This window comes from Solea senegalensis, unplaced genomic scaffold (genome assembly GCF_019176455.1).
Source record: "Solea senegalensis isolate Sse05_10M unplaced genomic scaffold, IFAPA_SoseM_1 scf7180000014560, whole genome shotgun sequence".
NCBI lineage: Eukaryota > Metazoa > Chordata > Actinopteri > Pleuronectiformes > Soleidae > Solea > Solea senegalensis.
The window spans coordinates 25,991-38,743 of NW_025321074.1; the positions used below are offsets into that span (position 1 = coordinate 25,991).

The following is a 12,753-nucleotide window of genomic DNA, read 5'->3' on the forward strand; positions in this document are numbered from 1 at the left end:
TGACGAGAGAGGCACTGGAAGGAGTACAGAGGCAGCTGTCATAGAGGTCCCAACTGTCACTGCTTCAATTTATCTTTGTTATCAAGAGGCTTTACTTAGAAAATCTAGTTTTCTGAGTTGGAGGAACCTCTGCTAATGCTGATGTCAGTTCACCCAAATCACAAAAAATATAAAACAATAATCCAGGCAGCCAAATTAGTTTTGTCCAGTAATAGCCAGATTAAATAACAGTCCCAGTTTAGTTTTGTTGCCAGACCTAGTTTGAATGACACCCCATGGTGGTCCAAGTTCAGTTGCCAAAGCCTAATTACTGCTACAATAATAATATTTTCTGGCATTGGTTTACTTTACTTGGACTTAAGTACATCAGTTTGATCATTTGTACTTTATTTCTGGTGCATATTACCGTTACAATTAAGCCACTTTTCTTCCCAGAACCTGAACTTTCTTCACATCTGGCCAAAGAGAACCGTTTTTCGATCGTTTTTCTCTTGTAATTTGGATAAACTCACGACACAGTTGAAGGAACAGTTTGGAAAAGACATTCAAAGATCAGTTTTATTTATATTTTTTGTTGAGAATTCATTCGAATTGATTGAAGCTTAAGCCAAGTAGATGCTCTTTACTATATTTTGATGCACAGACATTAAATTCTCAGCAAAAAAAGTAAATAAATATAGGCCCATCTCAAAATGTCAAACTGTTCTGTGTTTAAATATCAGAGTAAGATAAATACCTATCAGCTCACTGCGTTCTACATTAATGTCCCCAACAGTTCTTTACAACATGAAATGTATTCACTTTGTTTCCCTGTAAAGTAGTGGTTTAAGAAATCAGTTCTCTTCAGTACGGAGACTATCAAAGAAATTACTTTACATTCCATTAGGGGCGTCCAAAGTGCTGAAATACTGCCTTCACAAAACCATGGACGTGTCACAAGGAGTGTAATCCCAGGAGCGCCCTCTCCATGCTCCATTTCATGCGTAAGAAAGACTTTGTGGAGAAGACTCTGACAAAGTCCACACAGTCAGTTCCATCCCAGTATTTCTCTTTCTTTTAGAGTTTGTCCTGAAAGTACACAAACATGGCGTCGACCTTCAGCATACGTTTTGTTCTTCTCTCGACGCAACGCCCCGATGTACTGAGTGAGAACGCTGAAAGACCTCGGCCCCCAAAATATAAACCCTGATGACAGCTTCAGCTTTGGCCACAGACTGACGAGTGACCTCCATGTATCAAATGTCGCTAGTCCTCGCACCCAGGGCCAGGTCCCCCAGCGTGGAGAAGAAATCCTCCATTTCCTTCTCCAGGAGACGGTTGCGGTTCTCCGCGTCCTCCCTCGCTCGCTCCGAGTTCCGTAGCTTGATCTCCAGCATGCGCTGCTTCTTCCGTTCCTGCTCCATCTCCTGTTCCAAACGCTCCATCTGTGCACACAGAGCGGCGCTGGACTCTTCCAGCCTGAAGAGATGCAGAAAAGGGACAGAGAGCAAAGGTCATGGACTGTTCTGTATTTTCATAGATTAGACAAAATGGAATCCCTGTCGATCATTCTTAAGGCCTTTACACACTGGATTATTATTGTTATTCTGTGGCTTTGAGGTCATTGTCGGAGGGTTAGCGTGCATAAAAACTCTTGAAACATTGCATGGAGGTCAGGTCTGCGTTGCCCTAGGGCTCTATGGATGTTAAAGATGTTATAGCCCAAGCAAAGTGATTTGCACCTCCTTTTTTGGGTTTTTTGCCACTACAGGACCTTTAACCTTTCTCCCCAGTTTCTTGAATCCATCCTTGTCTCCTTGATTCCTACTCTAATGTAACTGGTCTATTTTAACTGTCCTAATATTGACTCAAAATCCATAAATCATCAATACATTCTATTAATAAAATGGTGTGGTGTAGTTTACCATCTAGTGGTTAACATGTGTAACTGCAAGGGACAAAGAAAACAATCTATATCAAGAGGCATTGATGAAAAACAATACTTCAGTCAGATTTAGAAAAATTAACTTTCTTAATCCACTTCTCCAAAACCCCAATGGGCATCACAAGATCTTTATACCCAGACTTACTTTTGAATCCTGGCCTCGTAGACGGTCTGCTGCTTGGTCAACTCGTCCTTCAGTCCTTCCACCAGACTGTTTATTGTTACATTTACGCCGTCTCCATCCTCAGTCATGATAATGGACGGAACCCCAGCTGCCGTTGCCATGTTTCCGTTCTCACTGCAGGCGGCGCTGCTGCTGCAGAGCTCCATGGCCTCGCAACTGTCCTGCTCCGAGCTCGGGTCTGTCATCATCCCTCCATCCCTTCCTCTGTCACTGTCCCTCTGGGTCTCCACTATCCATTCCCCCTTTTCCCCACTCCCATCCCCTACTCCACAGTTTGCTGACGGTTCACTTCCCGACTCTGGAACAGAGATCTCGCAGGAGGAGGTGGACCACGGCGTGCTGGAGACGCTGGGTACGCTCCCCATGCTGGAGGACGAGGTGACGTTGTCATAGGTGGACAGTCTCTGTGAGGAGCCGCTGGATTCACGGTCACGAGTGGACCGCTCACCTGAAGACGTGCGTCGGTGTCCTCTCAAGGAGGACAAGCCATTCATGAGCCAGTTACCGCCACCACCACCACTCCCACCTCCTCCACCACCAGAAGATACGCTTGTTGTATCTGCCACAGATCCACCGCTGCTGCTTTGCTTAGCCTGAGGCTGAGAGCGCGGTGCTGAGGAGCTTTTGAAGGTGTACTTCCAGGACGGCAAGGCCTTGGCTTGTTTACTCGGGCTCACCACAGTCTCGCCTTTCCCTGATGAGGACCCCAGTTTTGAACCAGGGTTTGGGCTTGGAGTCTGGGTGGGTGTGACCGCTGCGCACAGTTTGGCATCCAGAGATGAAGCACTGCTGTGCAGCTCTTGGTCAGGGTTGGAGACCGGGCAGTTCTGAAGGTCTTCCTCAGAGATCCAGGCCCCGAGGCTACGGTGTTGCAGCTGATGCCCCTGGGCGGGAAGTTCTGTCTGCGGTATGGTGGGTCCTTCCTGGTCCCTCCCTGAGTACAAACGGTTGTGTTCCCTAATGAGGATTGTCATCAGGTGCTGGACCAGAGAGGTACCTGGATAATATGGAGCACATTTGTACCACATTACTACAAAGCATTATCTTAAAGGTCCAATGTGGAACATTAAGGGGGGCTTAGCAGCCCAAACTGAATATAGTAAACATAGGCTTTATGGAGGTTGCAGTCTTCTGACATGTCTCCATAGCATCATGAACAGACTAATGTTCTGCATTTTTAGGGCGGAACTTACTGCGCAAACGATTTTCTCTCATTAACCACCGAAGAAGAAAGAGAAAAAGGCAGAGAGAGTTGTGAAAAAGTATTAACATGATTTCCTGACTCAGGGAACCCGAGGACTTTTGTTCTATTTGTTGCACTCTGCACTATCACCAGTAGATATCACTACTTCCCACAGAGCTTTAGGTAATACTGTAATACAAGCCTGAGCACAAAGTCAGTGAACATCATGCCACCATACCTTCCATGATAGTGACCGGGTCCTCCATTTTGGGTCGAAGAATATTTGGTCCAAATACTGTAGCAAGGTTCTGGACGCTCATCTTGTTCTCAATACAGTGAGACTGGACCTCATCGAGGAATCTGAATAGAGACGCAGAGTGATGACATTACACCCATGAGGCTTCTTGACTTCTCTGAACGGGACTGGAAGACCTCTTAGCATCTTCTGGATTCTACATATCCAGTTACTTCAATGACATTTGGAGAATCTCCACAGACATATTTCAACTATACATTAACTTTAACGTTATATAGAATATGAAAAGAAGGAAGGAACTGAACTTACTTGCATATGTACTTGAGGAGATTGTAGTTTGGTAGAGGTAGAGTGTTAACTTGATTCCCAAGCTCCTGGACCCCCTGTTGTTAAACACACCATTTTCTATTTTAATTATTTATATTTGCAGAATTAAATGCCAGATAAAAATGTTATTTGAAGCCTTCACCAAAATATTAAATGCTACTGGATTTTACAGAATATGTCATTGATTACAAAACTATTATAAAGACACACAAACCTCCTCCTCGTCTTTGGCCAACAGCTGTGCACAGGTCAGAAAGTCTTCATATTTGGAGAAGGGAATGACTGGTTCAGGCAGCTCTCGCAGGTACAACTTCAGCAAGGATGCCACCGTGTGGACGTCTGTGTTACTGCAAGGAGAATTATTATTCATTATTTAGTTCTTAATAAGCTGGTGCTGCTCCACTCGTAACGGTCGACTATTCTGTGTTCACCTGTCAAACAGAGGCTTGTCTCCGCAGTCGAACGCCTCCTGCAGCTCTTTGACCAGGTTGGCCTGACCCGGCATCCGGAACAGACCCTCCTCATCCAGACCCCTGTCCCTGATGAAGTCCACGCACTGCTCTACCAGCAGGGGGGCCAGCCGGGGGCCAAACTTCTTCTCATACTGCACCGTGTCCTCCAGCCGCTGGCCGAATATCCCTGAGGACAGACGTGGGAGGAGACATGGACTATAAATGGACCGTTCCGGTGATGTCATTTATTCTGAATTTATTCAAAATGACATTATAATCGCACAACAGTCAAAGCATTCTTTCATGAGCAACAGTCACTGAACATTATTTCATGTTATTACCCAGTACTTCACATTTAATAAGAGTTATTTACAGGCATATAAATCAGTTATTAATAAGAATATCTAAATGAATTGTCAACCATTTTAATAATATTTTAATCGGTTTGAGTGTTTTTTTTTTTGTTTTTTTTAATTAAGACAAGCGCTCTTTTTTTTCGGCTTCTAAAATGTGAATATATGCTCGTTTCTGGTTTATTGGAACGTTATTATTGTCTGTTTTTATTGACATTTATTGATAATGAGGGTATTCTAGAACATTTTCCTGGACAACGAAATACTAAAGAAAATACAGTAGATGTCATTACTGGAAACATAAGCAATTTGTTGTAAGATAAGAAAATACACTAAATGAAACAGTGACCTCCTTAGTGTGGGTCAACAATGCCAGCCACTGTTCCACCATGTGAATCCTCAACAAAAAGCTGTTGTTTTAAGATAAGTAATAATAATAAATACACAAAATGATGATTTATCAGATATTTAAAGCTAAGTGACTCTGAAGTAGTAGCAGAAAACCTGAAAGACGCAGATTAAAAGCCGGTCAAGTGTCTAATCCCTGTCCTCTGCGTTACCTGGTGACAGGCTGCAGCAGTCGCAGCTGGACGACAGCTCACTGTAGTCGTAGTGTTCGAGCGAGCAGACGCTGCACAGCAGCAGAGAGTTCCTCCTCCTCGTCCTCGTCTTCTCCTCAAACACTCCAAAACCACATTTCACCAAGTTCATCCACTCCAGCTCAGGCATTTGACTGCTCGCTGCCAGATTAACCTCACATTCATAAAGTCTCGTCTGTGTCTGTGTCACAGGGAGCAGGAGCTGAAGTGACCACCGGCAGCAGCTGATGGAGCACAGACATGTGACCGTGTGCCCACGCGGGGGAGCAGTGGGTGCTGTGACCACACTGCTGCTGCTAACAACAGCTCCATGAGCTGGCGACAGATCTATTCTTGTCTGAGAAGCCACAGACAGACAGACAGACAGACAGACAGACACCTCCTACTCTGTGGACGTCTGTGAGAAGGGAATATGAGCCAGCATGGGTTAAAGGCCCAGTCTGTGAAATGTAGGTGACGTTACTTTAATCTCTTTAATTGAGGTTTTTAAATCAAAGCTGAGGACGCACTTGTTCACTGTTTGTTTCTACTTTCTGATGTTGTTTTAGTACGTTTGTAAAGTTTTAGTGTGCGTGTTATTGTGGTTTTAAATTTCTGCACTGTGTGTGTGTGTGTATATTTTACTACACATACACTGTTATGTTTTTATTTATTTGCTGTCAAATCTTTAAATTGCATATTTGAAAATAAATAAATAGCGGGAGTATCGATAATTGTGCGAAAGTCACAAAATAGACGTTTGAACTGTGATGTATTTTCCAAATTTCACAAATTCCTATCGATTGTGCTGGGGAAAAAAAAGATATAAGTTTAACTTATATCTTTTTATGATGACCTTTTATATAAATAACATTTTACTTACATCCTGAAATATGCTGTTTTCTATGTTTAGGTTAAATGAAAGCTTCATAGATTCCTAAAGGACATTTAGCTGCAACCTGCAACTTCACCAAAGAGATGCATCTAAATTTTACACACTGTACCTTTAAGACATTTAGTACAGCTGGAAAAGAAGGATTTACTGTAAGTTCTGTCACGTACAATTGATGATGTGTTTGTTATTTTCTTTATTTTTTTGTTAGAACTGGTGTGGATTACACAGCAAACCGCTGTTTACATGATAGTGAAAGTAAACAACAACAAAAATGTTCTCCCTTTTTTTCCTCTATATCAATATTATTGTTTATTTCGCTTATTTTACCAGCCATTGGAGAATGTGCTCTTTTGTCGTTTATTGTATTTTCCCTGCAAATAAAAAAACATATACAAACTTAATTCAAACAAGAGCTCCAACCACACTGTATGTCTAAAACTGCATAACTTTATTGTTGTTGTATCTTTTGTTTCTTTGAAATTGACTTGACTTTTAATTGTTTAGGTCAATTTGTCTGTCTGTTGTCCCTGCTGTGCCAGCAGAGGTGAAAACCCCTGATTAAAAAGTGAAATTTAAAATGAGACCAGTGACATCACACACTATATAGCATGTGTGTTATGCTACATTTATCCCCCTATTAATACACCGCTCCTTTGTAACCCAACCCCATGCTGTTCAGCTGCTCCATATGTCCTTATGTCCCAGTTCACACCGAGACCAGCCTGGTTGTATTTCTGGCCTCGTGTCAAGTGGACGTGCTGTCCACAGAGGACAGAGGGTGAGAGGAAAGAGACGAGAGGCTAAACTGTATATCAGACGTACACATGTATACAGATACGGCTCAGCAGGTTCCGTCCAGGGACAGAAACCTAAGAGACACGCTCAGTCTTCTATTTTTGAATTTAGACCCGCACGTTACTGGAAGAGATGGACGGCAAACTCTGATCACATTTCTGCAGTCAGGTACAGTGGTCTGGAACACTGACAACAGGGCGAGAACTAACTGCAGCCTGCAGACATGAGGCGGTATGTGATACTGTAACTTAGACAGAATAATGTAAGGACGTGAGGAGGAGCTGCACTGACTCCAGCGGCAGAGATTTTCTTGTTTGCAAAAGAAATTCAAGCAAACACTATGACCTGACTGACTGCAAATAAATGCAAAAACTTCCTGTAGGGCAGCATGACTCTAGGTTTGACAACGAATAAGTTGCTGCTCAGGGCTCATTGGCCACCACGGGGCCCCCCAAGCTCCAAAGTCCCAGAGGTAATAATATTAATAATTATGATGATCTTCTTCTTCTTTTAGGGGTCACCACATCTGCCTCCATCTTGTCCAACCGTCCTCATGTCCTCCTTCACAACATCCATGAACCTTCTCGCCGTCTTGCTCTTTTCCTCCTGCTCGGCAGCTCCAACATCCATTGTCCAATGTAACGTCCATCCGTCTTCTACCACTTTATCCTCACCAGTCCATCACAACAACTGTTCACTCTCACTCTCACACCTATGGTCAATTTAGAGAGTCCAAATTGCCTAATCCCCCCAAATCTGCATGTCTTTTGGACTGTGGGACGAAACCGGAGAAAAACCTGGAGAAAATCCACCCACATGCACGGGGAGAACATACTAACATACAAACACTAATATAATATAGGTAATTATGATAATGATAAATCTTTTACCCGAGAAGTCTGACTTTTTGTAGGGTTCTGAAATGAATGTGTATACAAGTGAAGTTTAAGAAAGTGGGGATTCTGAAAAAGGCGAGCATTCAATTAATTTATTACTTTAACCTGTTCAAAATGTTCTTCAGTTGGAATAACTGCCGTCCTGTAGAGCAAAGGGCCATTGCGTATTTGTTGATTATGTATTTTCCCACAAATGTATTTTTAATCATTGCTTATTTATTTGATGTCAGCCATGTTCAAGGATAATAATCTGTCTCATTTTTAGAAGTGATCATGTTTCTCTTTGTCTTTACCTCCTCCAAACGGCGCCCAGATGACCCGTCGTATGGCCTTGACCCAGTCGTCCATGTCTGTCTGGGAGTTTGCCATGAGCAGGAAAGATTCATGGCTGATCGGCGCGCGGTCCTTCTCTCCTGAGCCACCTACATGACAAACATGAAGGAAGGAAGAGAGGTTAGTCAAAAAACAGGCTGCAAATATTTTCTATAATTTATCCTCCAAAAACCAACAGCTTTATGTTCATTAGTGGACATTTATTATACTTTTCACCTGCAAAAACCTATTGATTATTAACTGACTCACGAGATTTAAATTTCCTTTTTATAAACATGAGCTTTTTCTTTTTGGTTTATTGTTTGGAGTATCTTTAAATCTGTTGTCATTTTGAGGATTTGGAAACATCAATCTACATTTTTTACATTTGTCACACAGTTTGTGGACAACAACCAATCAAGAAAATAATTAATAGCTTAATTAATAATGAAAATAATTATTGGGTGCAGCAGTAGTGCCAACCCTGTGAATTATTTCCCCAAATGTTTCTTATTTTGCCCCCAAAAAATGAAGTTAAATACACATATTATATGTCTAATGACTCAGCATTAATACTTATTGATTTGTAATATATCTATAAAGAAACACACACACTCAAATCCAATGTGCAGTAATGGCTTTTTGCCACTAGATGGGTCAATTGCTGCATTTTGAACGCAGCAGAAATTCCACTTCCACATTTTCATGTGAGATACTGAACTTAACTAACCTTTTTTAGCAGTTTTAAACAACATCAAGGCTCACACCTGACCACCAACACGTGATACATTTGTTTAAGAGAATTTATAAAGCCGCTAATGAGTGATACTGAAGACATGAATGCTGCACATGACAGTTTTGTCATCACGTGGCCTCAGTTTGTCGTTCGAGTTGAAAAGTATTGTTGCCACAGTCACAGTCACTGTTGTCGCAGTCATTTAGCCGCAAGGAGGGAATTCAAACACAAACAGTGGTGCCATAAAGTTAAGTACCATTGTCGCCCAGCTCTGCAAACTCACACTGCCGTGATGATGACAGTCTGAGGACGTACAATAACTTCATGGACTGGAAAAGAGGGACATTAATTAGGTGCATAGAAATGTCGGGACAGACTCGGATGTGAAGGAGCGTCCTGATGTGACTCACACATGCAGAGCCACTTAAAATCAACCCCAGTGTCGCTAAAAGAGCCACCGAAAACATCTAAATGTCCCTTTGTGATGCCAATTAAGATAAGACTATCTGTGGAGAAGACTCTCCAAGTCTCAACACTCACCAACCAACCACACACACACACACACACACACAGTGACATTTAGCGAAGATAGATTCTTGATAATTATAGTGGCCGTTTCTCAAATGTCAGGCGGCTCGTGGAACTCTTTTGAAGGGGAGATTAGTGAAAGGCGGGAGTGAAAAATGAAAGGCCAGTTTCTTGCTGATGCCACAGTTTGAACTTATTAAATGGTCAATATGGGCTGGTGCTTGTCCTCAGAGAGAGAATAGTCGCCTTTGAAACTGTAGGAGGTCCTCACTTTTTATAAACATCAATAGTCCCATAATAAGGTTTGTGTGGGGGGGAAAAAAATGGAAAATAAAATTGGGGACATCTGCAAAGCTAACAACAAATTTATCAGTTTACCTTCAAAAACAGTGAGGTGCTATTGTGCCAGAGCAAGAATATTCTAATCATAAAAGTACCTACACTATATGGACAAAAATATTTGGTCGCTAACAGGGACTGTAATGACGTATTCAAATACTACTTTGAAGCATAGCAATGTCCAAAATGTCTTGGTATGCTGAAGCGTTAAGTTTGGGTCTTAAGTAAGGGGTCTAGAGCCCAAAGCCTGATTGAAACACCTGAATTCTATTTAGAGAAGTGTTTGCTAGGCTACGTGTTCCCGAACTAAGATGAACGTGACCTGTGCTGTTAGCTGACTCAGCTAACAGACTCAGCTGGTGAGCTGTTGGCTAATACTTTTGTCCCTAGAGTGTTTATTTCACAGGAAAGAAAATGTAACAGCTTACCATCTATTACTAACCATTGACAGCTAAGTTGAGGCAGCTAACAACAGAGGTAATAAACACGACACTTAAATTAGCCAGGATGCTAATTTACGTTCATCTTAGTTCTGGAACACGTAGCCAGCAAACACTTAACTGTAACTTAGTGCTTAACTTAAAACATGTAGCATGTAAGCACTGTATGTCACAGAAGGTTATATATAAGAAGAAATACTATACTGATGTGACTGGAACTTACTGGAACGGCTAATATGACATATCAAGAGTGTATAAATGTTAGTTTTCTATAGACCCTATTATGTAAAACATCAAATTGTAATTTTTTTCATTTTGTCTTTTCTGTAGATTTAACAACCAAGATATTAACATGTTAGTTAATCAGCTTTAGAAAAGCGGGTATGTGGTTTTAAAGAGGATCCTTCCTAGCTCTAATAGCCTGAAAAATATTAAGCCATTCATTTTATATTCTTCTCTTCCCTGTGTGTGTGTGTGTGTGTGTGTCTTTCTTTTCCCTCAGGCTACATCCTCTATTAATAATGCCTCCGATGACTGGGCTCTGTGAATTGGTTGGGGATTTACTTTATGCGACCTCTGTGCAGCTAATTATTGTTATGTATGAGAGAATGAGAGAGCGAGACAGTGAGTAACATAGAGAGAGAAAGAGAGAGAGAGACTGGCAGAAGATAATGCATTAGTTACACAAACATTACTGTCAGTGCAGCTAATAGAACCACAGATTATTTATTGTAGTCATTATCAGATGCAGATTTACAGTACATGGAGATTTGAAGGTTTTGGGGTTAGGGTCTTCGAGTTGGGAATGGGGTTAATTTTAGGGTTTTGGATTTCAGAATGGGGTTAGTTTTGGGGTTAGCATTAGGCATGGAAAAACTTTTTAATTAATGGTTAATTGTATCAGAATGGGTATCAGAACCCTATATTTTTAGGGTTTGGGTTGAGGGTAGGGTCTTAGGGTTAAGAATGGGGTTAATTTTAGGGTTAGGGAGATCTGAATGGGGTTACTTTGGGGTTTGAGTTGGGGTTAGGGTCTCAGAGTTAGTAATGGAGTTAGTTTGAGGGTTATGTGATTCAGAATTGGGTTAGTTTGGGGGTTTGGGTTGGGGTTAAGCTCTTAGGGTTAGAAATTTCATTAGTTTGAGGGTTTGGGGTTCGGAATGGGGTCAGGGTTAGTTTTTTGGGGGAGGAATGGTAATTATTTTAGGGTTTGGAGTTCAGAATAGACCAGCTTTCTTCTCACTATGAAAAACAATGACAAACACACAAACCACAAGTGGTCAGATACTCATCAATTATCTGCCAGCAAGTACAGGAATACTTGACCTCAACACATCTATAGGATTTAACATCATTCCACCAAAATGTTTCTACTGTAAGTGTGACACACAGTACAACACACACTGAGTCACAGTCAAATTATTCCAGTACTTGTATGGAAATACAAGATATGACAACATAAGACCAGAGAGATGCAAAAACAGAACAAAGAAATGTTATTTGGAATCAACCAAAGAAATTATTTACTTCTTATTGACTTTAAGTGCATTTAAACGCTCTGGATAAGCAAATAGATTACACATTCCCCCCCATTGCTATTCATTTGTGTCTCTACTCAATAGAAATATTGAAACCCCAGATGCATCATCAGCTAAAAGGGTGGGAAAGGGAGTCTGTACCTTAATACTGTGCAAAAAAAAGCCATAAATAAGAGGTGGTTCTAAACATACTGTAAATCCCATCAGTCTCAAAGCTACTCAGGCGCTCCACTTCAGTCTCCTCTACACTTGTAAAAAATCTCCAGCATCTGTTTCCCGTTACCTTGGAGATGGTGTTTCTTCAGTCTGTCCGGCTTGCAGCAGACCGGCCCCATGTCTGAGTGAGCGGCGCAGGCTGAGGCAGGGACTGTCTCTGGGACTGTCTCTGGGACTGTCTCTGGGACTGTCTCTGGGACTGTCTGTGGTCTAAAGTTGCTGCATGAAGAAGAGGCTTCTTCCAGTCCGTTTGGGAGCAGATCAGTACACAGGTAGCACTGACAGCCAGAACCTGCCAGTGAGGCATGCTCAATGCCAGCGGACACAAAACCTGTCAAACGAGTCCCACTTCTTGCTCCTCACCCGTTCACTCTGCCCATTCATTCACTGCTCTCTTCCTGTGTCTCATTCAGCCAGTGTGGGCAGCAGGTCCGTTCCTTTAGCCCCCCTGGGGGGAAGCAAATCCCTGAGGAGGAGTGAAACAAGGCTCGCTCTCTCTTTGTCTGTGCCTTTCTCTCTTTCTCTCACTGTGTGTGTGTGTGTGTGTGTGTGTGCAGTTACTGGGAGATGGGCAGTCCTCCAATCTTTGCCAAGCAAACTTATACACACACACACACACACACACACACACACACACACACACACACACACACACACACACGGAAAGTGCAGACTTTGGAATCTTCCTTCACTAACACAGTTTGTAGGTTCACTTGAACAATAATATGACTTTAAAAAAACAAACAAAAAAAGTGATTTTAAGGGTTTGGCGGCTAGGTTTGGGTTTTAAAATTATTGAAC

At 42.0% G+C, this 12,753-nt stretch overlaps 1 protein-coding gene across 1 annotated transcript; it reads right to left on the reverse strand.

Annotated features, from left to right (window-relative positions):
* Positions 1-1,085: 1,085 nt before the first annotated feature.
* LOC122761316 (rho GTPase-activating protein 22-like) lies at positions 1,086-12,448 on the reverse strand. The gene is made up of 8 exons (XM_044016505.1): positions 12,020-12,448; positions 8,137-8,265; positions 4,306-4,513; positions 4,089-4,221; positions 3,857-3,930; positions 3,530-3,651; positions 2,070-3,105; positions 1,086-1,458 (listed from the first exon to the last, which is right to left on the reverse strand). Exons 1-8 carry the CDS (start codon positions 12,069-12,071, stop codon positions 1,236-1,238), a joined length of 1,977 nt encoding a protein of 658 aa, XP_043872440.1. The 5' UTR covers positions 12,072-12,448; the 3' UTR covers positions 1,086-1,235.
* Positions 12,449-12,753: the final 305 nt, after the last annotated feature.

Excerpts from the sequence above, each read along its gene's own strand:
- LOC122761316 (XM_044016505.1), bottom strand. The coding sequence starts at position 12,071 with ATGGGGCCGGTCTGCTGCAAGCCGGACAGACTGAAGAAACACCATCTC. Across the intron at positions 4,514-8,136 it reads CTGGGCGCCGTTTGGAGGAG|GGATATTCGGCCAGCGGCTG; the intron begins GTAAAGACAAAG and ends GTCTGTCCTCAG. Across the intron at positions 3,106-3,529 it reads CCCGGTCACTATCATGGAAG|GTACCTCTCTGGTCCAGCAC; the intron begins GTATGGTGGCAT and ends CATATTATCCAG.